The 27,289-nt window shown below is 42.0% G+C and overlaps 2 protein-coding genes across 3 annotated transcripts in view; one reads left to right on the top strand and one right to left on the bottom strand.

Annotated features, from left to right (window-relative positions):
- Positions 1-2,105: 2,105 nt before the first annotated feature.
- STOML3 (stomatin like 3) lies at positions 2,106-11,299 on the top strand. Of its 2 annotated transcripts, XM_009980868.1 has the most exons (7): positions 2,106-2,157; positions 5,574-5,677; positions 6,506-6,578; positions 7,801-7,883; positions 9,562-9,765; positions 10,817-10,951; positions 11,099-11,299. In XM_009980868.1, the coding sequence occupies exons 1-7, from the start codon at positions 2,106-2,108 to the stop codon at positions 11,297-11,299; spliced, it is 852 nt and encodes a 283-aa protein (XP_009979170.1). The 2 variants fall into 2 exon arrangements, with proteins under 2 accessions (XP_009979170.1, XP_086468725.1); XM_086612599.1 differs by lacking the exon at positions 10,817-10,951.
- A 2,361-nt stretch (positions 11,300-13,660) lies between these two features.
- LOC104374703 (complement C4-like) overlaps positions 13,661-27,289 on the bottom strand; it is a 52,135-nt gene continuing 38,506 nt past the window's right edge. Inside the window, exons 30-41 of the mRNA XM_086612614.1 lie at positions 26,823-26,981; positions 26,176-26,235; positions 25,617-25,710; positions 24,694-24,862; positions 23,007-23,094; positions 22,312-22,386; positions 21,322-21,430; positions 20,281-20,370; positions 19,811-19,903; positions 18,971-19,054; positions 15,460-15,592; positions 13,661-13,799 (exon numbers count right to left, since the gene is read on the bottom strand). Of these exons, the coding sequence (XP_086468740.1) occupies positions 13,661-13,799; positions 15,460-15,592; positions 18,971-19,054; positions 19,811-19,903; positions 20,281-20,370; positions 21,322-21,430; positions 22,312-22,386; positions 23,007-23,094; positions 24,694-24,862; positions 25,617-25,710; positions 26,176-26,235; positions 26,823-26,981 (1,293 nt within the window). The remainder of the gene's footprint in view (positions 13,800-15,459; positions 15,593-18,970; positions 19,055-19,810; positions 19,904-20,280; positions 20,371-21,321; positions 21,431-22,311; positions 22,387-23,006; positions 23,095-24,693; positions 24,863-25,616; positions 25,711-26,175; positions 26,236-26,822; positions 26,982-27,289) is intronic.

Consider the following 27,289-nt stretch of genomic DNA (forward strand, 5'->3'; position numbering starts at 1 on the left):
CTGCTTTGCCCCAGAGCACTCCTATGTTTTCTGCTCGAGTCTTTTGTAGCACTCTGGGATGAGTTTTCCATGTGCCCTGGTACAGCCGCAAGGAGGAAGGATTCAGATTGCCCTGCCTTTGACTTCAACTTTTTGAAAGGAGGAATAAGAGTGTAGCTGAGGTTAACATGGAGAAACTAGTACAGTGATGTTCCTGAACATAAAAACACCATCTGCTTTAGTCACCTTTCAAGGGATGTATTTACCGGCACCTCAGGGAATTATCAGTAAACAGCAGGGAGCAATTATTTCTGTTAGATTTTAATGTTTTGCTCATCTATCTGATGGCAGAAGCAGCTGTGTAGATTGTGGCATTCAAATGGCTTGGAATAAAGTTTTTTTCAATAAAACCGAGTTGCTCTAATATTAAAAAAAAATATGTTGGGGTAATTTTCCGTATTATGGTTTTGCTTCTGAAATAATTAAAGCACATTTTTCTTCTAACTGCTCACCCTTGCCGTCATGCTAGTAGGCGTCTATCCTGAACAGGTTTGATCTTACAGCTCAGTATGAGAAGCCAAATAATGAGGAAAACACTACAAATGACTTGAAATGGATATTGTCACATCTTTGGGAGGGTATTGCAATAAGCATGTCGATCTCAGTTTTGCAAGCTGCTCAGGGTTTTCACTGTTTTAAAACATCCATTCAATGGTGTAGTTTCCTCTCTGTGAAGCTAGCAAAGGATTCTCTGGGGAGCAATCATCTTTGCATGACCCATCGGAGGCCAATGTGATTACTGGCAGGGATGAAGACTGAAGGGAAATGAAGCTGGAGACAGATCTTCGAAGATATTCTAGGTGATGGATGCCCACAGAAAACAGCTGTATAGTTAGTGCAGCTGTACGTCAAATTCAAAAATTACATACGAAAAGACACCTCTCATTTTTTTTTCAATACCAAGCAACAGATGTGCGTCCTTTGAGAAGGCTGGTCTCTGCTGCTGCAGCCTTCAGAGGTGGCTTACTCTGAAAGGCTACGCTTGGTTTGATGGTCAATATTAGAAAGTGTTTTGTGTGTTAATATTAGAAAGTGTTCTGACTTGGGGGGAAAATTTTAAGACTTTGGAGCTGAAATGTTTCTACTGTGTTTTTTAGATTATCTAGCACAACAGGGTTCAATGTATTGTAATGTACAGTATCAAGAAATGTGTGTCCATGCAGCAGTTGGAGAATTATTTGTGTTGCCAGTGTTTGAGATCTGAACAGTAGCTGAGCCCCATAATATTAAGAAGTCTACAGCAGAGGAACAGTCCTCAGTCTGTACCCTCTGGCTTTATAGAATCATAGAATCATTTAGGTTGGAAAAGACCTTGAAGATCATTGAGTCCAACTGTAAACTTAACACTGCCAAGTCCACCTCTAAACCATGTCCCTAGGCACCACATCTACAAGTCTTTTAAATACCACCTCCAGGGATGGTGACTCAACCACTTTCCCTGGACAGCCTGTTCAATGCTTGACGACCCCTTCGATGAAGAAATTTTTCATAATATCCAATCTAAAGCTCCCCTGGCGCAACTTGAGGCCGTTTCCTCTCATCCTATTGCTTGTTTCTTGGGAGAAGAGACCGACACTCGCCTCACTACAACCTCCTTTCAGGTAGTTGTAGAGAGTAAGAAGGTCTCCCCTCAGCCTCCTTTTCTTCAGGCTAAACAACCCCAGTTCTTTCAGACGCTCCTCATAGAACTTGTTTTCTCTTTATCTTCTCTTTCTGTCTTGTATTGTTCTTGTTTTTTCTCTCTGGTGACAGATACTACTGATCCATAGAAATAATTTCCAACTTGGATTTTGTGGGATGTAAAACCAGCCGGGACATGTGCATCCCCAGCCAGAAGACAGCCACAGAAGACCGTGGAGTTACGTCAGAGACAAGCCTGATCCACTTTGTTTTTGTAAACATCCCGTCCTCGCTAGGGCAACTAACTCCCAGAGGGCTCTCGTACAAGTGGGTATTTCTCCTTCTCTCACCCTGCCTCTCTCTTCAGCACTTCGCGTGAGCGCCATACTGTCTCTAGGTATGCTGCTGTGGTGTCTGTGAGGGTAATGGAGCTTCCCTCAAATGGGATGGATCCCCAGAGAGAGACGCCCAAGAACAGCAACCCAGAGCATTTAATTGGTAAGCCTCACTTTTCGTGTATGTGTTTTTCTCATTAATAATAAAAAAGAAGGAAAACTAAGCAAAAAAAAAAAAAAGAAAAAAAGAAGTACGTTTGAATCCAGGCATTCATTGTGTCTCCCACATAGGCTGGAGATGAAAATTCAGAACCTGCCACTCTCAGTGGCATACTGCCCTGCCAGTGTGCGTCAGTATCTACCTTCCAGCAAAATGACCCCAGGGACTAAAATGGCTGATTCACCTATTGATACACTTCTGTATGTAGGAATGGGGTGGAAATGGGAAAATATAAGTTAGGGAAGGCAGAAGAATTTTTCAGCCCCAAAAGGACACTTGATGTGTTTGGACTTATGTGATGGGCACCTGTTGCTCTCTTCAAGCAAGGGAACTGCTGCCAAACCAAAGTTGTTATTGGCAATGTGTGCTGTTTTCACCATTGTGCCTGGCCATTCGTATGGATAGGACAGTGGGAGAAGCAGGAGTCTCAGCGGGACAGATTTGGGTGCTTGTAGAAAGCAGAAGGGTATGTAGTGGTTACAAAAGGCTGAAGCTACTCCCTCTCTCTTTGTAGCTGTAGGAGACTTGAGAGATTTTTGCCTACATTCTTTCTGTTCTTCACAAGACAACATGGACATGAGCTTTTCATTTGGTTTTCAAGTTTGATACCCACATCATGGTTTTGTGTATCAAGTGTGTTCAGAATCATTTGGATTGAAAAAGACCTTGAAGATCATTGAGTCCAACCACAAATGGGCATATCAAGAAAAAATGAAGTGAATCTTACAAGCGTCCACAACTGCTGATTGATGAGCTCTCACATTTTGCAGTGCCTTGCAGCTCTTGGTTTGCTCTGGGCTGTAGACCCATGTGAGGTTTTTGGTGGTTATGACTATTGTAATCCATACACAGGCATGGCAAAAACAGGTCACTGATACGTTTGATTGTGACTGATCCTTATTCTTCACTATTGTGTTTTTCTACAGTGTTCCGGTTGTCTTGTGGTTAAATAGTCTGAAATTTCTGGGTGATCTGAGGACATTTGTTGTGATTTTTTGAGACCTAGATCTGGATTCACTATTAAAAAGGCACACTGTCATATCCTGCTTTTCTCATTGGAATCTATGTTGGCAACAGGATCTCTAGGACATTCTTGTGGAAGGATTCGCTTGTACTTTGTCAAGTTTTGGATGTGTGCTTCTTATCCATAGTGGTGATAAGTGATATCTTGACCTACCTCTTCTCAGCTGCTTGAATATCAATCTGCAAGGTGTGGGCATTCTTTCTCAGCCATTCCCCCCATCTGTGGATTCACAGTGGTCTCAGGTGGATGACGGTAGCTGATGTTACAATCCAAAATTGCTTTTGAAGAGGTTCTTTATGACCAAGTGTGGCACTGGAGAAAAAATTCTTTAGACATTTGTCTGAAGGCTAATAGGTGAAATAAGGAGAGAGGAGAACATTGAGCTCTGCTGAACAAAACATCCCTTCATGATTAATTTCCTCAAGCTTCAGATAAAGAATTATGACGTAAGTTTCCTTGATCTCTTTGCACTGATTATAAGACTCTTGACTGCTGGTACTTCATGTACATGTTGTAGCCTGACACGCCATTAGCGTAATGTGAAGAATGCTGCGTGGCAAACAAGCAGCAGTGGACACATTAAGGATTTTCACGTTAAATCTTAAAAGTCCTGTCTTCATACACGTGGCCTTAAGGTTCACATGGTATTTTACTCAGGGGAGCTCCTTAAATGATTCCTACCACCGATTGCAGAATGGCTGATGATACTTCATGAAACGACCAGGGTTTTCAAATTACTGTTTGTTGGAAAGGGTTGGGAGGAAAGCTGGGCTCCCTGTGCAGCAATTCTGTGCCCAGCTCTCAGGGAGGCCAGAAACTTGGCCCTCTTGGACACCAACATATTTCCATGCAAGTGATTAAATCTGCAGCGGGAACCTCAGAAGTAGGAAAGGAAAACTGCAAGCAGCAAAGGGCTTGGTTGTAGTATCCAGGTTTGCAGTTGCCTCGGCCTCATTGCCAGGGTGTGTAGTGCAGCTGTGCACCTCAGAGCAGATGGAGCTGCAGGAGGGCTGTGTTGTGCCTCCTTTTCTGGCTTTGCTGGGGGTTTTCTACAAACCTGTCAGTCCTGCTCTGCTGGTCTGTTAGCTTGTGCCTTACAGATCAGGTAGCCTCACGCTGTTTCACTGCAGTGACAAGTTTTTTCTCACAAAGTATAAAAGGAATTGTTTTTTATTTATCAGTTTCTATCTGCATATGAATGTCAGAAATACCCAGTGCTACCTTATACTTTTGAAGTAACATATCCAAAAAATGCTGCACCTTTCCATCAGCATGGGGGAGGTTCTCTGAGGAGACCTCTGAGCCTTTGTCCCTCTCTCCTGCCTCTTCTCCTTGGCGTTGGGAAACATAGGCTGTGGCATTCAGCTTCCCACCTGCTGATGCTCATTCCTGCAAAAATCCTCTTCTGGCCCAAACCTGGCAGCCGGGCAGCCCTTGGGGCTAGCCCAGCCCCCATCCCTAATGCTTCTGCTTTTTTCGTGACTTTCCTGATCTAAGGCATTTCTGCATTTAGCAAAATTCGGTAGACCTTGCAGCACTTTGTCCTGGTGGCAGGACTGTCCTGTTTCTCTCCTCGTTCTCTTCTGTACCTCTTCCTTGAAGACCTCAGCAGCTCCAGCTGCTCTTCTCTTCAAAGAACAGCTGCTCCTTAATCGCCTTTTCCTTACTTACAAAGAGCCTCCTGAACTTTAGTACCACTGCCTTTCCTTCAGGCACTAATATAATGAAGTTGTTTTGATATATTTTGATTTCATGATAACGAAATAATGAAATTTCATTATGATGAAATTTTGGGATGAGACGAGCTGAACGCAGTGAGAGAACTGCTCAAAATGCATGGGCGTACATTTTGGCAAGCACTGATTTTGAAGCTTGCGGTGCAGTGGATGAACCAGTCCATCAGTATTCCTCAAAACGTTCATCTAAAAGATGGCAGGAGTTCCCCTCATTTTCCTTATTACCTGTTTCATACAAACCAAATCTCATGTAAGTGCCATGCAGCACTGACAGAGATCCATATCCGTGGATTCTCCACCCAATGATTTCTTTCTCCGTCACAGCCCCCAACAATGGGGGAAAGGCCTTTCATTTTTCCTCTTTCTCTCCTGTTGCAAAATGTACTTTCTGAACCTTGTAACCTTTGGGACAGAAGAGCCAGGCTGGATGTCTGGTTAAGCCTTTTACGGCTTTCTGTAAGCGATGGGAAGGAGGAAGAGGGAATGAGTGTCTGTGGACTTTGCAGTCCCTTGTGATTACACTGGGCTAGATTTAAATCCCTCAGATAACTCTTTTCAAAATTTGCATTCATTGCTTTTATTCCTTATTTTTTAAATAGCCAACAGGCAAGAAGGAATTGGTGTCTGTGGCTGGATCCTGGTTTCCCTTTCATTCCTCCTGGTGCTTATTACCTTTCCTATTTCCATCTGGGCATGTCTTAAGGTAAGCTAGTGGGATTTGAGGCACATAAAGAATGCTCTGTCATCATCACTGTTACTTATGTTTTTTGATTTATCGATTTTGTTAAGACGAGGCACTTCCTGTTCACTATTTGGAAGTCATAAGGGCTTGTAGCGAAGATGTGGTCTGGGACTGAGATCCATGTTCTTCCACCAGTTGTATCACCACAACTTCCTCACATAATTTCTTCCAATCTCAACTTCCATCATCGGTTAAACTTTCCTGCTTTACAACACTGGGAGAATAAATCTACAGACTTTTCTGAAGAACTCATATTTGATGCTACCAGCAACAGTGATTAACATGGGAACATGGGTCCCTGCATTGCGTGAATGTACAACCTAAACCCATAATCCCTTCAAGACATGGGCGTAATATGATTAATTTAAAGCGATTTTTATGGGTGAATTACCAGGGTGATTGCCCTTAACACCAGGCCTTGAGTGGTCCTGATACACTAACCAAAGTAGTTAGCTAAATTGTCTGAGGTGAGATGTGCTTTGCCTATAGCTCTTCCGTTTGTAGCACTGATTTTGAGAAAGTTGTGGGTAGCCACATTAGATCAGTGACAATTCTTCCATATCTGATCTGTTTTCTAACCTATTTGCACGGCCAGAGTCTGAGTTTTTACAGCAAATTATGAGTTGAGGATCTGATGTAAAATGCCTAGTGATTTGCAGCTTTGTTGATTCCTGTATTTTTTGCAATTTTTTTGACATTTAATATGGATGCCAAAGATTTAAAAAAAATCAGACAAGAGAGCAGGAATAGAATTATGTGTAAAATTCTAAATTTAAAATATTTTCCTAGGTTATCAGAGAATATGAACGTGCTGTTGTATTTCGGCTGGGACATATACTGTCTAAGAAAGCAAAGGGACCAGGTGAATGCATGCAGTTTTATTCTGTTAAGATGCACTGTTTTTATTTGATTATGGTACACTCTGACCACATAGAGAATTATAGAGGTCCATGAAATCCTTCCTCGTAGCATAGAGGGTGATGAGATGGTCCTCTCTGCTGCAGTTCCTTTACCTGCAGGCTGTTTGTTTTTCTGAAGAGAAGATAAAGTCACCCCCATAGCACAGCACAGCACAGAAGGTTGAGGACCTTCTCATACCAGGCATGGCGTTTCTGTTGAATAGGTTGTACAATGGAAGATTGAGTTCCTGCTGCAGACACTGGTGGGGGACTGGCGAGGTTTAAATGCAGTCTTCAACTCTGTTGCAGGCTTTTTTTGGTGACTGTGGTCACTCTCCTTGCACCTCACTTGCAACACTGCTCATTGCTGCCAGCTCTTTAGCTGTCTTCTGCTCTGAAAATTGTAAATGTGTGCAGGGACACTCTGCATCTATACAGAATTTGTTACAGTCAAAACCACAAATACAAACCATACCAGACAACATGAGGTATTTACATTGGTGCAGTTACCACCTCTGTGCAATGAAACTGGGCAAACTGGAAGTTAAAATAAGAGGAAAAAGTCTTTTCCAGATACTGTCTTTCCTCTTGAATATTAGCCATGTGGTCCAAAGAGCAGCTAAGGCAGGTGCAGTGCTCTTCTGCATGGCTCTGGGCAGTTAAGCAAGGTGCTGAGATTAGAAAGAGAGTTTTGTCAAGTCCACCTTTCTAGCGAAGGGAGAGTGGGGACTCCTTCACAGGACAGATCAGATCTTAGGGCAATGTTGCTGATGTGGAGACCTACCTGTGGTGCAGGAATCTGGACCTGGGAGATGTCTTTCCTGGGGACACACATACTGTACCATAAATGGCTTATGATCTAAAAAGGGGAAGCTAAACAGAGGCATGGAAGGAGTTTTTGTCAGAAGTCTCATGGCAGATTTGAGACCAGAACTGTAATCTGCCCATTCCCAGTCCAGAGCCCTAGGCCATTAAGTTCTAATAAATTCACATTATTTGCAGATAACTACATTTCCCTTCTTTATTTGAAAACGCAAAACCTCACTGTTGTCACCTCCCATAGCAGAAAGGTGGGTTTATTCTCCACCCTGTGGATATTTCCATCTGTTTGCTTTGTTCAGGATACCTGACTCTAGACTTAACTTTCAGAAACAAGTGTTTCTCCTAAATATTTTTGGTTTTCAGGTTTGATCCTCATACTTCCGTGCACGGATACATTTATCAAGGTTGATCTTAGAACAGTTACCTGCAACATTCCTCCACAAGAGGTAACTATTCTCTCACAACCTTTTAAACCAGAAATACAATGTAGAGCTGATGTGCGGCATGATCAAAAGTAATGCGGGTGTTTTATAGTCTTGCAGTTTTGCTGCACCTTCTGAATTCCAAACTGCTTACAAAACTTCTTCTACTTATGAAAACCTGCAGATGAGTCATTGCAAGCCAAGCAAAGTCCTCTTGCTGATGTTCAGAACTGTGAGATAAAAGATAAGGCAGGGTGGGTTGAACTGCAAGTCTGAGTCAAAGAGGACAAGAGAGGAGAGGCTAAAAAATTCCCAATTGTATTGTTATTCCACACATCGAAACGAAACAATAGACTAGTGTAAGATATCCAGAAATCAGTGTCCCATTAAAATTGGATCTGACATGCAGCTCACCATTCAAAAAAAGCCTTGACTGATGTTGTAGTCGCTACTCAAAGGTATGCGCGCTCTACATGTTTCTTAAGAGACGAATTACATAGGGGTAATCTCCTGAAATTAAAAGAATTAGCAGACAATCATCCACAAAACTCAGATCCAAGCAGGAAGGTAGAAGCATATCTTTAGGCATTTCATTGACAAACACTGACCAAAGAATTGAGTCTGAAGAATCAGTGGCTGAGCAATTCCTGTCCTCCTAACAAAGTTTCAGCCCCACCACGATACAATGCTTCTGCTGGTGGAGCTGGCACTGGCCTCTCCTTCCTTACATGAAGAGTAGAGGGGAAGGAACAGCCCCAGGACCCCTTTGGCCCCTGGAATTGCCCATTGTGTTACCCTGGAGCTGTTTCTTGGACCATTATCTTTCTGTAATCACAAAGAGCCTTTTCTCAGAGTGCAGGTTGCAGGGGTGCGTGAGGTGGAATGAAAAATGGCTCCCCTAAAATGGAAGGCTGGAAGGAAGCTGGTTGCAGTACTTGTGCTGCTTTTGGCTTAGCTTTTGGCAAGGCTTCTGCAGCAATTGGCAGTGCTTCTGTGAAGCACTTACTTGCAGGCAAAAGATACTGAGGAGGGAAGGGACAGCGGAGCATCATCAGTGCTCTGCTGAGGCCCCTGCAGGGCAGACTTGTCTGGCAAAAGAAAACACAACTCCTATATGAAAACACAACTCCTACAACCTGGTATAGTGGAGGAATTCCCCTGCCCATGGCAGGGGGGTTGGAACTAGATGATCTTTGAGGTCCCTTCCAACCCTAACCATTCTATGATTCTATGAATACTTAACATATTTTTCAAAGTTTCTTCTCACAATATCTTGCACCTTGCAAAACTTTTGTTTTAATTTGCTGGTTTTTCTTACAAATACATTGTTCAGAGGAAGTAGTGCAGTTATTCCAAACTACATGCAGTGAATAAAATCAGTGATGACCATTTCTGCAAGAAAGGAAGGACATAACCATCATTTATAATTGCAGAAGAAATTTGTGCAGGTTATGAGATTCACTTACTATTGGAACAGTTGTTTAAAGGCTGTGTACAATATTTTGCCCTGATTTAAACTGCCAGTGATGCAGGATAACTTCCTTAAAGTAATTTCTCAGGGGAATGACAAAGAAACCAAAAGAGATTCTTAGTTTCCTTGAATTCTTTAGTGCCTTTTTCTCACAAAGGAAATAATTCCCCTTCCTTGGCAAGGGATGTGTTATTGGATCCTTCTCTCATTCTGTGTGTTTCTCCAATGCAGATTCTCACAAAAGATGCCGTTACTGCCCAAGTCGATGGGGTGGTGTACTACAGGATCCACAGTGCTGTCCGCGCTGTCGCTAATGTCACTGATGTCCACTCGGCGACCTTCCTCTTGGCACAGACAACCCTGAGAAACGTTCTGGGTACACAGAGTTTGGCTCAGCTCCTGGCAGGTCGTGAGGAGATTGCGCACAGTATCCAGGTAAATCTGGCTCTCAAAATTCACTGGCAAGCATGGAGATGTGTTCTGAGCAGCAGCAAATTAAAAATAATCTCTCTGTCTTTCTTCACCAATGATAATAAAATTTTCCTGTATGTTTTTTCTAATTATACATCTCATTGCTTAGAGTTAGAAAGAATTATCCTAAAGGTATTTCCCCAAATTCTTGTAGAAGAGTTATTTCCTATCATAAAGCAATTAAGATTCTGAAATTATCCAGCAAGTTGAATAAATCAGTTTAGTCTTTGTACAGAGGCTGCTGCAAGTGATGAGAAAGACATCTGCTGCTTGTGGGAAGCTCTATCTTGAGCAGGCCCTTAACTGAGGTTTGATCAAGACAGGGCTTGTATCTTCTGTCATAACAACTAAGAGTACTAAGAGTACAGACCTGAGTTGTTTTATGCTTTAAAATGCCATCTGGTTTTTGGGTTTTGTTTGTTTTTTTTTTTAATTTGGTAGAGGGAGCAGAGAATAAAGCCAAAACCTGATTTACTATTTTCAGTCAGAGAAGAGGTATAGTCAAATCAAAGAGGGAGTATGCCCCTCTCCAGACAGGACAGCAGCCATGGGCAGAGCAGGGGCACGGTGGTGACGTTGGGTTGCAGTAGCTCCCAGGAGCCTGAGCACAGAAGAGCGTGCCAGTGCTGCAGGGTCGTGCTGTGGCATTCACCCATAGTGTGCTTTTATGTGCTTTTACAGCGTCGCGCTATTTTAGGAAGTTGCTGTAGATTTACTTTGTAAAAGGGAGAAGTTTGGTAGGTGCCCACCTAAAGAAAGGATGAGGATCATAATTTAGGAGGCAGTAGAGAAGCCACATAGGAGACACCAGTGTTGATCAGCAGAAGTCTCATAAGGTTACGGTACTGTCCCTCCACACACCACATCGGATGTCAGTGTCCCTGGAGAACTCCATCTTTCTGTCGTGCAGGTTTGCACGCCGCCCTTCCTTCTGTCCAAGCGGCGGGCTACATCACCTGTTTTCTTCTCTGCCATCACTGTGCTTTTTGTGATGGGTTGTGTCTTTGTCCCTAAGGCTATCCTTGACAGTGCTACAGAGCAGTGGGGAATCAAAGTGGCCCGTGTGGAGATCAAAGATGTCAGGATTCCTGTGGCCATGCAGAGGGCAATGGCAGCCGAAGCAGAAGCTGCTCGGGAGGCAAAAGCTAAGGTGAGACCCACAGCAATGTCTACCCCCAAGCTTCCATATCCTTGTCCCAGGCATCCGAGTGCCCGTTTGTTTTCTTCTCATTGTAAAAGTGAACTTTCCCCACTGTGGGCAGTGTCATAATGCAGTTTCCTTTTCTTTACTTTGCAGGTTGTGGCAGCAGAGGGAGAAATGAATGCTTCTAAAGCCCTCAAGCAGGCCTCCGTGGTGCTGGCTGAGTCTCCAGCAGGTCTCCAGCTGCGCTACCTGCAAACCTTAACAACCTTGGCAGCAGAGAATAATTCCACCATTGTCTTCCCTCTCCCTATAAATATACTTGAGAGTTTAGGGCAGAAAAATAGAGGGGGATAGAGACTGTTCTATGCTAGCTCATTGGGCAGAGAGATTTGAAGGGTTTCCCAGGAAGCAAGGGATTCCACATTACCAGAATTAAAGTAGAAGCATGCTTGGGTCCTGTGTACCAAAAATAAGAGTAAAAATAGTTTAATAATTACCTACAACTCCCACGTTAGGGGACTGCATTTGCGAAGTTCAGGCACTAAGCAGTTTCAACTTAGATGCATCGCCAAATGTAATAGAAGAAAAGATGTAAAATGCAATAAAATACGTAAAATGCATGGTAGACCTAATATGAAATTTTAATGATGCTTTAACCACATTTTAGAGAGTCTTGAGTGTAGCAGTTATTTGGTGATTTGTCTGCTAAACAAGAACCTCTGAGCTCTTGAAGTACTCCACACAGCAAAAGGGTCAGATACTGGTACCTTAACTCAAGTCCTGTGGAGCGGAAAGAACAGTTTGGCCCCTAACCTTAGAGCTATTCTTTCATAACTATTAGCAAAATTACTGGATAATTGGTATGTCAGTGGAACTGCTTATTCTTTATCTTATATAAGTAGAAATTAGCACTTACTTTGCTGAAATCAGCTGGATTTTGCCTTATCATTGGCATTTCTATAAGCTTTGTAATAAAAGGAGAAGAATATATGGCCAGGCATTACAGTCACAATTCCTAGATCTGAAAGCTTGGGTAAACTTCGAGGAAAACAAATTGTCCTGTGTTAATTTAAGTGTCTGTCTTTCACCTTCAGGAGGTTTCTCATCCTCCTTTGCAGATGTCATGAAACAGTGGTGCAAGTTTTCATAAAATGAGCTTCCCCACTCTCCATGCATGCAATACCTGGCATCTGAGTCGGGGACGTGTTGCTGATATCTGAGTTCAGCTGTCGTTATACTCGTGTTTACAGCCTTCAAAAAGAGCTGAGCAGTTCACAGTGCTGGCACACAGCGATGACCTGTCTGCGATGAATCTGAAGGCTCTTGTGGAGTAGCTGTTCTGGTAGGTGCTGCTGTCGTGCCGTAGTGTCTTGTACACACAAAGCTCACTGCTGCCCTTCCTATCCAGGAGGGTCATTTGACTCCAAATTAACCAGATCATCATGAACCTACCAATTATCATATTGTTGATAGAGGCCTTTCTTACTTTTACTGCAGTCCAGGTGGCAAGTTTTTGCGCTCAGTAGCTGCCAGCATGAAGAGTGGTATGAGCATCTGAGGAGGGTGACCTGTTCAGCAAACACAGCTTTTCAGTGCAGCTCTTCTCTGCTTCAGACATGACTGCCAAATGGCATTTTGCTGGCAAACTAAAGACGTAAAACCTGTATTTGCAAGTCATCTACTTATCAGTGTTATCAAAACATTGTCTGTAGACTTTTTCTTATCCTAAGAAAAGAGAGGTTTTGAGTTTTGGGGTTATTTTTCATTGTCAACTTTTTGCCATTTGTGGAAGACTTTAGAACCGTGACTGCAAACCCCTTACCTTTGCCTGACAAATAATGCATCTCTGCTACAGAGCTGTTTGCGTAGCCACAGAAGCAGCAACGCTTTAGAAAAGTGCAACCACAGGTTGCATCAGGTTTTGCTTTTGTTTTTTTTTTTTTTTAAGTAATGTAAATTAAACTCTAAAAAAAAAAAAAAAACCCACCTTGAAAGATGTGTGACTACAGAGTGCAATTAAAAAGCAATTCTGTGCCCTCAGTGAGCTACCAGCACTAGCTAGCCCATGCAGGATTCCTGAGTCAGGCATAGGACACGTCCAGTCCAGTTGCTCGTCCCTGATACTAGGGCATTTCCAGTTCCAGCTTCAGAAGTGTGTATGGGAATCCTGCTGTGGTACAAGCGGAGTCATTCGTTCCCCTACATGAGGATTCACAATTGAAATCAGACATTAACTGATGTGCTGAAGCATGAGTGTTAGCATCTCTTCTCTTTCAGTGGCCCTGTAACACAGGCTGTACTTGGTAAGCCCATGAATGCTCAGACTCCATGCAAATTTCTTGGCCTCTTTCATGTCCAGTGACAAAGACTGCAGCAATTAATCAGCTCTGCGAGCACAATATGTTTTTCATTTGATCCCCTGCAGGGTAGTTGCACTGTTCCATAATGGATCAAGGAGACAGAAATTCCTACTCTCTCTTCACCAGTGTCAGGGACAATAAACACAATAACTAGTAAAGTAACTGCAATTTTTGTTATATTACCTGCCTCCCCCATGCATCTACAAGAAGATACCCCAATCAGCAAAACAGACAGCAACAGAAGAAGCTCTGCAATGTTTCAGGTGCCACTGGGATGTACAGGCTTTGCAAGAAAAACGCGGGAAGGAGCTGAGTCACAGTCACACGGGTAGGGTGTGGGGAGCCCAGCAATGGTTCAGAAGAGGCACAGGCTGTCAGGGCTGTTCATGAAGTCCTGCAGGTGAGCACAGGGTTGCCGGTGCAGGGTGGTGCGGCACTCGTTGTCCTCTGGAATTCTCTCTACCCAGGCTTGCGCATCAAGGAAGTACTGCATCCTGGGGGCAAGTGGGACAGGTGAAGGAGACGAGTCATTACTGCTGACATGGAGCAATGGGAAAGCATAAACCCCCTGAAATTGCATTCCTCTGCTGAGGCATCTCGGAGATCAGGAGGGGTTATACCAGCCAAGAAACTTGCCTGAAACCTGGTTCCCCAGCAGGTTAACTGAGCTTTGAATAAAGTTTGGGAAGTGTTGGTGCCAAGCTGGGAGAAACTTGGCTGTACTTGTGTTTTGAGTGACACCAGGTATGCTTGGGCTAAGTTTCTGTTAGAGTTTTCTGAAGTAGCATAAAAAGCCCCAGTGCACACCAATGGGACACAATGAAAGGTAGTTTAGTTTCAACAGTGTATCCTAAAATGTTTCCTAATGTTCTGCGGTGAGAAACCATGTAGCTTCTAGCATTTTATGACTGGACTGGAGAAGACTTGGGAGGTTACACCTTTGCTGTGAGACTTAAGTCTTTAGCAGGCTTCTGTTGAAGCAGGCCCCTAACTTAAGCACTCACTTTGATGTCGTAGAGAGATGGGGAGAGGGGACTTTTTAAAGTTTTAGAAAGTGGCGCTCACAGTTTTGATTGAGAAGTTCTTCCTCCTAGAAGCTTTCAGAGGGATTACTTTTCTCTAGTTCTGTGCAGGAAAATGAAACATTTAAGATGTCTTCCTCACTGAATGCTCGATAGGGTCAGACTACATTCCTTCTGGAGCTGCTGGAGCCAGTCCAGAGGAGGGCCATGAAAATGATCTGAGGGCTGGAGAACCTCTCCTATGAAGACAGGCTGAGAGAGTTGGGGCTGTTCAGCCTGGAGAAGAGAAGGCTCCGGGTGATCTTATAGCAGCTTTCCAGTACCTAAAGGGGGCCAACAGGAAAGCTGGAGAGGGACTTTTTACGAGGGCGTGTAGTGATAGGACAAGGGGCAATGGCTTTAAACTGAAAGAGGGCAGATTTAGATTAGATATAAGGAAGAAATTCTTCACTCTGAGGGTGATGAGGCACTGGAACAGGTTGCCCAGAGGAGTTGTGGATGCCCCATCCCTGGAAGTGTTCAAGGCCAGGTTGGATGAGGCTTTGGGCAACCTGGTGTAGTGGAGGGTGTGCCTGCCCATGGCAGGGGAGTTGGAACTAGATGATGTTAGAGGTCCCTTCCAACCCTAACCATTCTATGATTCTCAGATAAATTCGCTTTCTTCATTAGAGTGTGACAATAAGAAATTAGAAGAATATGCTATTTGCATGCATGATGAAACAGAAACTTCGAGACCTGCTTTTAGCTATGGTCCCAGCCATTTCTTTTGCAAACACAGGAGTTGTGTAAGGTGTCTGCAGTAGATGGAACCGCTTAGCATTTCCCATTCTTCTTTTCTAGCTGTAAGGTTTTAATGAAGTCGAGTCAGGGTCAGATTTTGATGCTGAGAAGTGTGGGAACCAGGCTCTACAGACATACATGAGCCAACAGATTTGGGAGGCTAAGCTGTTCCCCACAGATTCCCTTTTGCCCATGGAGTGGTACTCTTTGCATTTTAGTAAAACCAGCAGAATAAGTCCCTAAGGAATTTGGCCCTCCCTTTGCTTTCTGGAGGTATTCTAATCGGTTGAGTATCTTCTGGACTCACGGTCCACAATAGCAGCTACTGCTGCTCAGAAACCACTGCACTTACTTGTTGTTGCAATCAACCGTTTGGCCATCTTTCCCCATGAGGAGGTACCGTTTGCCAGTGACCATGTTTAACTTGCATGTGGAGCGTGCTAGGAACTGTCGGTGGGCACCCACTTCAATGCTTTCATCAGTAGCTGTAGCATGAGAAGAGAAAACCCCATGAACTTTTCTAATAAAGAGTAGAAAGAACTGTAGCCCACAGGGGACAACTCTGTGTGATCATTTACTCTGCTGCTAAGCCAAGGTAATATTTCACTTAGGAGTTGTGGCTTGACATGGGAACAAATGGCCATGCTATGGTAGGATATATTTCCCTTAACATTCCCTAACGAAAAGTGAACGATTTCTGTCTTAGCTGGTTGCCTTGTCCTCCTCAGTAGTTACTGAAGGAGCTGTTTTACTATAGAGAACTTTCAGGCCTTATGGAGTTTGTTTAAATCTTAGAGATTGAAGCCAAAGGAAAAAGAAAACACGCTATCTTATATTTCAGATTGCTTAAGGCTCATAGTGGTCTTAAAAGCTAGCAAACTAAATCCAAATGTCTTGAGGCTCAACAGTGCAGCAGGCAGCATTAAAAACTCACTCTCCTTAGTGCACCTGACCTGAACTTCACTGATGTGACCTTTATGCTATTTCCTCTGAAGCTGATAAGTAGGACATGCACTTGGTGATCTCGACATAAAAATAACTTACAAGATTCTAGTCTAGATTCTGGCCTAGAAGATTATTCATTCAAGAGCCACACTGCCCATCACAGAAGTGGGCATCCAAGGCAGAAGAGAAGGCTACTCAGGTACTGCAATGACACTAGAGCTGGAAAGACGCTTATTCATCAGACTAAACACAGGTCGTGAGGATACTGTGTTGTTTGGCTAGAACAACAGTCTTCAAATCCATTTGAAAAAAAAATTGCAAATAATAGTGATATTCTAGTTTCTTACTCTCTTTCTAACTGTAACGTGAAATGTCATGCACAACTGTGGTGACAATTTGAACATTAAACCAGCTTAAATTTCAGGTAAAACACCAGTCTTCCTATCAGTTAACAGAAGCTTATGCAGCTTCTGCTTTCTAAAGTATCATATTACAAGTATGGAAAGTATTCAAAATAAAACCCGAGGAGTAGAATAAAAACTTGAAGTAGAATATTTTAAAACTGGTAAAATTTCAGAGAATTTGATGTAGAGTGCTAATCTGTGAAACCTAGCACCAAGAACTTTATCTATTTCCTGGTTAAGACTTGCATTAATTCTACATATGATATTCATAGGCCAGGAAAAACTCAGTCTTCAGTATTGTATACTGGTTTACATCTGCATTTTCCCAAGAATAATACAGTACTGTAGGTTTTCTCATATAACCCAAGACCTTTCTATGCTATATGGTGTACTGAATTTTCATTTTAGTCAAAGAGTGCAAAGATGGATCAGAGCTACTTGAGAAAATGATGATGCTATGCCTCAGGTTCATTGTGCTTAAATTACCATGGTGTTTCTCAGTTCGTCTGCTTCACAAATGGCCTAATACAGTTCAGACTGTGGGAGTCATAGGCATTTGATATTATTTTGACAGGTTAGCATGTAATTTCCAATTCCAGATTTCCAATTAAAAAAAAAAAAAAAAAGCTGGTTTAGATTCTACACTGGGAAACAAAAAACAAAATGGGGAAATGAGGGGGGAGCAGGGGGAAGGCTTCTGTGCTATTTTGCATGGGCCGTACTGTTCCCCTAAAGGACTCACAGGACAGTATAAACGTTAGCCATCCAAAACACATGCACTAATTCTATTAATAATCAAAGTAATCTGAGGAATGCACATCTGCAAAATTCTCCTTTGCAGACGCCCAAACACAAATAAGTGTTTCCATCTGTCTTCTGAACCAACTCTTTATTTGCAAGGATTGATACTAAAATGATGCCAGGGGTCCAGAGAATAAGAATTTGCCCTACTAATTCTCACCTACCCTTGGTGATGGCAATGGAGACCAACCTCACTCAAACCAGCCATAGAAAATACAGAAAATAACAACTCTAGTTCAGTCATGAGCTGATTTGGATGCAACGCCTTGCTTTTTTATTCATCAGCATGGCTTCACGCCTCTTCCCAGCCTTTTCCAAGAATACTGATGCTCATAACTGCATCATACAGCACAAACAAAAGGGTATTTTAAAGGGATCAAAAAGGAGATGGGAATGGGAGAAGTAATCTCTTCCCTTCAACTTCTCATTCAGAGGACATTTCTCTCAGCTGCTAAGGAACAAAATTTTTCTGGTGCTTGCCTGTGAGTTGTGAGTACAAATGCATTGGGGCCCAGAGCTCTAAATCCTTTAGATCCTGTGGGTTTTCTGAAGCCATTGATGAAACTTTCTATCACGGTACTGTAATCTCCCACAGCCAGTGTTTTGATCATTAGGTACATTATTGTTTCCTTGCATACAGAAAGCCCTGAGGATGACAGATGCTGTCTCTGGACTCATGAAGTGTGGACCTGATTTTCCAACAGGAACTGAACTTTGGGCACAGATCACAAGTTGTGTGTCATAAAGTACTGGGTGACATTGCCCAGCCCCCTGGGCAAAGATTGAGGGAGCGAGTTAATTTTTCTGTTCCAGACAAGGAAGATTTCAAAATCTTTGAAGTTGCTTTTTAAAGGCAATCTCTGGCTGTCAAACTCAAAACTGACAACCACATGATATCACAGGGGCTGAAGTCTGAGACGTCATCTGACAGCCTCTCCAGAAATTACTTTGAAGAGTATCTGTGTTCATTGATGCTACTGATAAAGTTCACATGGAGACAACTGGGATGACAGGCCTGCAAAAAGACATTGTCTGAGAACAGTGCAAATCTTTACACTGTATCTAAAGAAATAGAAATGCTTCTTTGTTGTCATCACAATTATTAAATTGAAGTTGTAGAAGTTTTCCTGTGTTCACTGACTTCAGGCAAGACATTGTGGACAACTCAGCCTGTTCTGCAAGGTTTGCGAGTTCTTAATAATTAATTGAGTAACAAGCACTGAAAATCTTCATCTGGTATCAAAACAGAAGTCAGTGAACATGTCTACGGTAGAAAAAATTGTGGATCAATAACAGCATTCTGTTGTGAAATGAATTGTAAAGTGAATTAGTTGATGCAGAAGACCCAATATCTACACTACTCATGTTGGAAGGTTTATGTTAGACTAGCTCCATTTTGGAGCCATGGACTGAATGCAGCTGGAATGTGTCTTCTGATTTAGATGAATCTGAAAGGATCGAAGCTCATATGCTCTGTGATTACTGCACCATGTGAACCAAAGTAACCTACTCCTGAGCTGAGCTGAACAATGAGGTAGCTGCACCAAATGAGCCCTGCAAGAGATCAGTCATCTTGCAAGCCTAGTGTCGAAGTCTATCTGACCCTACATCCTACAGTAAGACAAGGCATCTTCATGGCTCATACTGGCTAACATTTAATCAACCTAGTTTTCCTACAGGTGAATGAAAGGAGCCAAACATTTTGATACTTACTGACTTTAAGGATTCTGTGGATTTTGGCCTCATAGTAATCAAAAACATTCTTCTGTGTAGTATTGAGGAGCTCCACTTCATACGCTGCAACAGACAACAACTGTGTGAGGCCAGATGGAAACATGAAATTGCAATCAAAAACTGAAAAATAGGTATGCTTTTACCAGATGTCTATGCAGAGGCCAGTGTTCCATTTATTTGCAAATCATGAGGGTATGGAAGACAACAGGATAGTAATCCTGTATACCTAATGTGTTTTTAGAAAGTCAGGTATTAATCAACAACCTCTAGATTTGTATTCCTTTCGTGTATTTTTTTTTTAAAGAAGCTCCTATATGATTATGTTTTCACTTTTCTACCCATCCTTCTGGACATCTAACTTACCAAAGCTGCTGAACCAGTTTTCCTTCAGTAGCTCTTCCAACTTCCCATTCAAAGAGACCAGAAAGGCAAATTAACAAAGTAGAAAATATTTGTCCAGCTCCGCAGAAGGAGCTGCTGAGCATGCCAGGCAAAGCTTACTCTTTATCTCCATCCTATAACATTAGGGATGCAGGGGATGGTGGTGTTCACACCATCTTTTCTAAACCATGGAACATAATGTTGTCCATGCTTCCTTACCCCAGCATCCTACTGCATCTTTCTGAGGTCTCTACTTTTCCCTTTCACCCCCTTGATGACCACGATAGCACATGGTTTCATTTCATCTCATCATCCTCTAGGCTAGATACAGAAACCTTACTCGTTTCAGGAGAGGTCTGGGCATATAAAACTGCAAATTTATCCTTATTGAAAAGAACCATGTTTAAACTAAATCGACAGTTGTCTTTCATGCCTTACCATAATCTGCAATAGGGTGATAGCAGACAAAACTAAACCGTGTCGTTTGTGTTACGGCTTTACTGAAAGTGGATCTTTGTCTCGGGCAGGGTCCTGGAGTGAAGAAAATAAATGATACCTCTGTCTCTAGGCATGGAAATTTAGATAGATGTAGTTCACACATACTCATTCACTCAATATTATAATAGAGAATAAAATAAAATGGCAGAACAACTTTCTTAGAGGTGTAGTGGCGGGTTTACATATGTATGTATATACTATTCAGATATTGCATTCAGCTATGAAATCAATCCTGGATATCTTAAACCAAAATTTTCAATTTAGTACCGAACGTAGTAGAGGATGCTTTGTGTCCGGTATTATGCATTAAGATAACTGTAATGGTCCTTTCTGGACTTAACAATTCTCATGCTAATGGTTCGTAGAAGTAACTATCCTCTTTTAGACCAGCCTATTTAGTCATTCCTTACCTTCTGCACACTGGCAAACATTGGCATGGCACACCTTTGAAAGCATGGCGCTGTGCTTGGGAGCACTGTAGAATATGCTGCACTTTCTGTCTATGGAGAAGAAACAAAATAGCTTGTCTCAGAGAGCTCAGGTAGAAAAGCCTATGCAGTAGAAACTCCATTTGCAGCCCAACTTTTCCCTGGTCCAGAGAAATCAGGGCACTAAGGGATTAGATGCACATCAGCAGTCCACAAAAACCTATAGCCTAGGCACCTAGAGTGCAGGGATCACCTTGCCATTCAGCTGGGCAACAACCTGGGTTATCACTTCTGTTTTTTTGGGGGAGAGTTTTTGTTTGATTGTTTGTTTGTTTGTTTCTTTGATCATTTTGGATTTTTGTAATTGTTTGGGTGGTTTTTTAAAGGTGTACTTTTCAATTTTTTTTGTTTCCTCTGAAGAGCATCCATCTTCAAAGCATCTTTAGACCACACAGGTACAGTGAGTGCTGCACTATTTTGGAAGAAGGAGATAAGATCACCAATAGTTAGTGGCTTAAACCTAGTGTAAACTGACTCGGGTCTCTCAGCTTCAGGTAAATTAGAGACTTGGCCTAATTTTCAAATATTCTTTACATAACTCTAGCAAAGGGTATGATTTGCATTTAACCTTCTTTGAATGGGGAATAAGACTGATCCCCCCAGCAAGCACAGTACACAAGCCAAACCTCTAAGGCTGCCTAAATTAAATGCATAGAAAGACAATCTGACCCCAAAAAATGTGAGTGGAACATTCTTAAAAGCACCACGAGAAATAGGAACTTGGAAAACGTGATTTAAAAATCCATGAATGTAAAAGTTTGTATTTTCAGGCCATTTGCAATAACGGACCCTTCCTGAGAGGATCTCTGTTTGAATGATCTTAAGACATGGTAGTAGAAGATAGTATTTGAGGCAGGTTATTTTAACTCTCAACGAAATCATGTGGTTTCACACACTGCATCAAAACCACCTTTTTATAGACTGGAGTCTCTCTTTCAATCAGTTATGTATAGTTCTTCTTACCAGGGTTGTAAAAATCGTAAAGGACGGCATTTGCTGGCTGAACCAAGCCCATGGGATTGATTTGCCTTGCCCCAAATGATATACAGTCTGGGTCTGGTCCACTTGTGAGCTGGAGGAAAACGGAACAATAGTTATGATGAGTACACTAACTCTTTCTCCTTGTTCAGTTCCTTATTCATTTGTGCCTGTACTAGCTGTTGAATGCTTTTTTCTGATGGCATAGATGAGTTAATGCTGACAGCTGTAGCCTTAACTTGAAGAAGGCATTTCCTTCTATGATTTTTTTGGGAGATGTTGTGGATGAGTTAAGCCTGGTAAAGGTAGCTTTGCGAGATGTGTGCAGGTCTTCTCTCCCTGAAACTGTCTGATCTGGACTCACATTATCACTACTTTGAGGTTTACTTTTCAGCTTTTGTCTAAATCCACCTGGCACAGGAGTAATGGGTGTAGTATATGCTCACAGCCTATCCTGTACTGGTGTCTGGTGGTATATACAATTTCCTTAGTAAAAATGATAAGCTCAGGGCCAGCTTTTGACCTATGTTAAATACATAAATTATCTAGGACAGTCATAGAAGCAATAACATTTACATTTTTTCATTTGTCTATTGTCTTATATTTAAGAAAATCATTGTCCTGCGTGTGTTTTCTACAGATACTCCCCTGCTTTGGCTGTGGAGGTGAAGCAACTCAAGGGGGTGTAGTGTTGAGTCATTATCCAAAATAAACATATCTTTTTTTTTTTTTGGCCAAAGCCAAATCTCGAACATGGACTAGACCTCCTGAAACATAAAAAGGGGGAGGATGAAGGTGCATATTTCCTTTCTTCCCTCCTTGTGCCCTCTTTCAACTGAGCTATTAAAAAATATTATATGAGAAAAATTACAGGAAGGTAACAGAGTGTGAAAAACAATAACGATTAGGTTTAAAAAGAAGTCTATATATGCTATCTGAAATGGCAGAGATTGGAAAATCATTGAGTTTGCTTACCTCACCAAAGTAAAGCAAAACCTTTCCTTCCCTGTACTCATAGTGCTGAATGTACTGGTCTGAAGACTTCACCAACTGCAGAAAAACAAACAAAAAAATCAGAACAAAAACTTAGCATAACAAGAACTGCCACCCTCTATATTCTGGTTTGCTTTGTGCTGCTGTTCGCTTATTCTGCCCTCTTTCTTCCTCCCAAAAAGAGACAGTTCCTGAGGGCATGAACCTGGGCAAACCTCCTCCAGCAGAGCAGGTGCCACAAGCCAAAAGTCTGTAGCCATCTTTGCAGAGTGCTGTGTCCCATTTCCCTGTCACTATGCCCTGCAGGCAGCCACCTCTAAAAGATATGCCTGCCTTCTCCCCTGCAAATACAGGACAAACTGTCCTGGCATGTCGTGGGACAGCAGTGCCAGTGGAGACAGCAATGTGTGTTAAGGACAGACACGTCTTTAAGTGTCCTGCTCAGCCTTACCTTAATTTCTATTGCAAGGGACTAAGAAGGTTGAACTCTGTTTACCACAAGCTTTTCATTTCTTGTATATATTCAGCGAATATTTTATCAGAACAAGAATAACGAAAGTATATCTGTCCAAAATCTGTTTTCCCGTCTTTATTCTATAGACTTTGGAAAGATTTTGAAAGACAAATTTTCTGTAGAAAAGGCTATAAAAAATCACACAGAAAAGTGTGTTTCTAACCTGTTCAAGGTCCTTTGTGTCAGGCTCCAAGCCACTCAGCAGAGAGAGATCAACTAGGGACATCTTTGGTGCATTGGAACCTGTGGACCTTTATAAGGGAGACCGTCAGCAATGAACATCTGCACTGAATAGCCAGCTTGCTTTGAAGAGTTTGCCTTTTCAGACTTGCTAATGGTGAAACAAAACATGAAGCTCCACTTGACTTTCCTAAGTGGATTTTAACTTGAAAATTAGCTGCCTACCTCATTAAGACTCATGAGGTAAAATTAGTCATCTAAATGAGTCAAATGGTTCTCCAAAACTCAGGTGTCTTGCCTGAGCTTGTCATTCAGGCTTTCTCTATAGCTGATAGGCAGAAACAATCACCTTTGCAGGATAGTTCATCCTACCATAAAAGCACTGTTGAAGACAGGGAAGGTAAACAGCACTGACAAAGTGTCTGCTCTCCATTTCCTAGAGAGTGGAGATAGGAAATGAGTTTATTCAAATTCTTCATGGACAAAGTCAGTTTTACGTCACCTTTGCTGCCCAAGGCAAAACTCCTCATCACTCTAACTATCCACTAGGTATATATATTGGACTTCAAATCTTTTCTACTTCCACCTTCTTGAAAATCAGGTAGTTGTGTCATTGCTCGAAAACAAAGTTGTTCTGCACTCACATAGTGTTAGGGATGTAACACAGTGCAGGGAAGAATTATGATGATGTAGTCAGTGCCTTCAGTGTTTCGCCTGTGCCTTAACTACAGCAAAAGGAGCTTCACATTATTGTTTAAGCCTCACCCTAACACTTAGCAATGTCCTGCAGGGCAGTGAATTTGATAGCTGATAAATGTTATGAAGCAATTAATGGGGAAAATGGTGCTTCAGTGAGAACACAGTTCATCGAATACATGTTTAACTAGGGAGAGCAAAACCTGGGAATTAGGGTAACTCCAGTCCTCCTCTGCCATTGTTCATGCTGCTGTCTGGGAGCGGGAATAAAATCACTGCCTTTGAGGCTTTGTCAAAAATCAGTGGAAAAGCTAAATTGTACTGAGAAGCAAGATGTGCTTCTGCCACTCCGCACCTCTCTAGAAGGGGAACTCAGGGCAGTCACCACTTTGTGCTTCTGCGACCCTTGCCAGACCGTGAAAGGGAGCAAAAGCAGATGTTTCAGTGTTATTCTGTATGGGAGGATTTCTTTCTCGCTAGTTTTACCATTACCTACTTCCTGATTGCCACAACAGGATATCCCTTCTGCTCCCTCTCCTCCTTCAAAGAGTAGTAAACATCTTTTCTTTTTTTATGAGGCCGAAGTGTGACCATGAAGGAAGTAATGGTGTCTCTCCAGAAAACAATGGAACGCTGTAAATGTGTTATTACTGTATTCCAATTATATGTACTTTATTTAAAAAATATTTCTTTCAAATAATTACCCAGCCAGGTGCTTTAGAATCTTCCCAGAATTTGAGGGGGCAGAATCTGCAATGGACATTTGAGGTCTATGTAAACTGTCTAAACCTAGTACATTGTGTGGAAACCATTTCTCCTGCCATAGGAGAGAGAAGGTAAACTCACCACCATGTGTATTCACAGAAGATGGCTAAGTTGGATGTCAAGTTTGTGGATGCAAAGAGGATGACCAAGAAGAATTACAAACAAAACTGAATGCATTTCCTAATGAAGAGCTGATCTTGCAGACCTACCTGACACAGACTTTGTACTGCAGTGATTCTGCTTTGCTGGGAGACATCACATCCCTTTTCCTTCTGCTGTGGATATCAAACCACTCTATTATAGGCACTGGCTCAAACGCGCTGTTTTCTGCAGCAATTGAGTCCTCATAATCATAATTTTCATCAGAGTATGCAGCTTCTAGAGGTGACAGACACGATCAGACATGAACAAATTTGGCTGAGGATCTGGTAATTTGGCTCCTTTTTGTATAATGATAAATACTAGCAGGCAGTCATGCCATCTCTATGGGTTTTATAAAAGTTTGCTGTACACCATCTCAGTATTTCTAATGCATTCAGAGTTAAAATTTTAGGGATAATTACAGTAAGAATAACCAACAGGTCTAGCTAAGAATGGAGTTTAGGCTATGCATAAATAGGTAAAGGACAATCCCTGCCTCCAAAAGTTAGCTGTTCAAATAGAAAAAAACACAGCTGTAGGCAGAGAGGATGATGAAAACACACTTCAAGGGATGGAAAACAGAGTCTTGCTCATCTGAAAACACTATGACGGATCTGTCTCAAAGAATTTTTAAGGCCGCATGGTAGGTCTGTTAGCAGCCAGGGAACTGAGCTGGGCTTTCTGCTCATGGTAACCAGGAACACCATGAAGGGAGTTTACCTCGCTCTCCTCCCAGTAAGAAAGAAGTGATACTAATAGTATCTGTGTATCTGTTAGGTACTTGCTGCACCTACAGTCACAGATAGTTATTAAACTATTTAAAAATATTTATGAGCTGAATGAAACAAGAGCTAGACGGAGTTCAGAGGCCTCTCTTTTGCTTGTTTGATTCATTTATTCCCAACTCCCAAGGCTGGAAAGGCAGTAAATATCATAAGAAGCTGGCCAAACATGTCACCTTTGAGATCCAACCACTTCTCTTTTCACTCACCAGAGTACTTGACGCTCCCTTCCACTTCCACCGTCAAAACTAAATCGTCACATGTGTTGTTCTTCAGCTCAGAAGACCAGTATACTTTTAATATCTAAGATGAACACACAAACAGCAAACCACTAAAAAAATAATTTAAATGACAAAGGATTTACTCATCTAAGACTTCTGCAAATGTCGATGGGACATGGGAGTGTGGAGAGAAACACTGGTCTCCCAGAGGCACAGACTAGTTGCAGAGGACTGTTTTTAGGTATAAGCAGGAGAAGTCCCATGTGCAAATCACAAATGGTGTGAGACCTTTGAGATAACTCTTCATTTCCAACCACCAATGGGTCTTTCAAACGCCAGCCATCTCTATCAGCATCGACATTTCATGGACTTAAAGCTAAAAACAAGAAAAGTGGACTGCCCATCAGGGCAGTCTGTAGGCCCTGAATTTTGTAAATTTGGAGGTAGGAACACAAAGGATAAAGCCATGGCAGGTAATTTCTCACTGTTTTCAAAAATGGATTAAAAGAAGTCCAGCTGGACTCTGAACTTCTGATTTACAGCTTACGCTCATTGTCCCATTTCCTCTTCCGTGTACAGACACTTCAAGCTTTCTCCCAAGTTCAAACTGCAAACCAAAAGAAAAAAAAAAAAAAATATTTAGTCTGTGCTCAGCATTTGATCTATTGTTATCCTGTGATCTTGATGGTCCTCTATGCCTTTACCACTCAGAACTGGGGTAGGGAAAAGCTTTAGCTATGAAAGGACCTGTGAGACCGCAAGTGTCATAAGATTTTTAATGTGCTGGGCTGGTGCATCTTATTCTGTTGTTCTGGGGACCAGGAGACATATTTTCCCAATTTCACTCAGTCCTCTGTAGCCTGGATTTGACATTTTCACAGGTCCCAACACACTGAATGTCAGAATATTCCCCTTCCTCATTCTCTAGCAAGACTTGAGCTCTTGGCTTCTTTTCACTATTGGGGGAGATTACATCACCAAAGTCCTTGAAGAGGCATGAAAGGGCCTCTAAAGTGTCCTGCTAAGCATCTGTTGATTTTTTTTTTCCTTTAAAAATATTCTGTTGTTTTACAGGTTAAATTATTAAAAAATGTCATACATCATGATTGCTTAACACGAGAAAACCTGGGCCAGATGATCCAACGCTTCTCTTGTTTGAGGAAACAAAGCTTGAAACAATGGATGGTTGTGTACCTCTAGCTGCTTCTGAATCGCTTCATCTGTATCAGTCAGAGTAATAATGTAGTCTTTTTGTCTTCCAGGTGTCCCCAGTTTTACAGTCAGGTTGGTGGAAGCAGTGTTCAATGTCTGTATGCTGTATGCTGACAGAGCTTCTAGGGCCACCACTGTGTCCTAGGTGAGAAAGAAATGCAAAAAGCTAACAATTATGCCAGGTTATTTGAACTATATGTAGGATGACATGATGAGACAACTGGAGCTATTCTTCAGTTTTTGTTTTTTGCAGCTTTGAAGTTCTCCAGTATCTGTTCCTACCTGCACAGACTATGTTTTTCATTTCCCAACTTCTTTTAGCATTAAAATCCTGAAACCACTGGAGTTCTGGTCTTCAATTATCATAAGTCTTCATAAAGACAAAGAATCTTTGCTAGCTTATAACCCTTTTATTTTGTCCCATTTTATATTAATGAGCCAAATCTTTA

Source organism: Tauraco erythrolophus, chromosome 1 (genome assembly GCF_009769465.1).
Source record: "Tauraco erythrolophus isolate bTauEry1 chromosome 1, bTauEry1.pri, whole genome shotgun sequence".
In the NCBI taxonomy this organism is placed as follows: Eukaryota; Metazoa; Chordata; class Aves; order Musophagiformes; family Musophagidae; genus Tauraco; species Tauraco erythrolophus.

Bases quoted from the DNA above. Each gene is read 5' to 3' on its own strand.
- STOML3 (XM_009980868.1), top strand. From the start codon at position 2,106: ATGGATCCCCAGAGAGAGACGCCCAAGAACAGCAACCCAGAGCATTTA. The intron at 2,158-5,573 runs GTAAGCCTCACT...TTTTTTAAATAG, and splicing joins CAACCCAGAGCATTTAATTG to CCAACAGGCAAGAAGGAATT. The intron at 5,678-6,505 runs GTAAGCTAGTGG...ATATTTTCCTAG, and splicing joins CCATCTGGGCATGTCTTAAG to GTTATCAGAGAATATGAACG.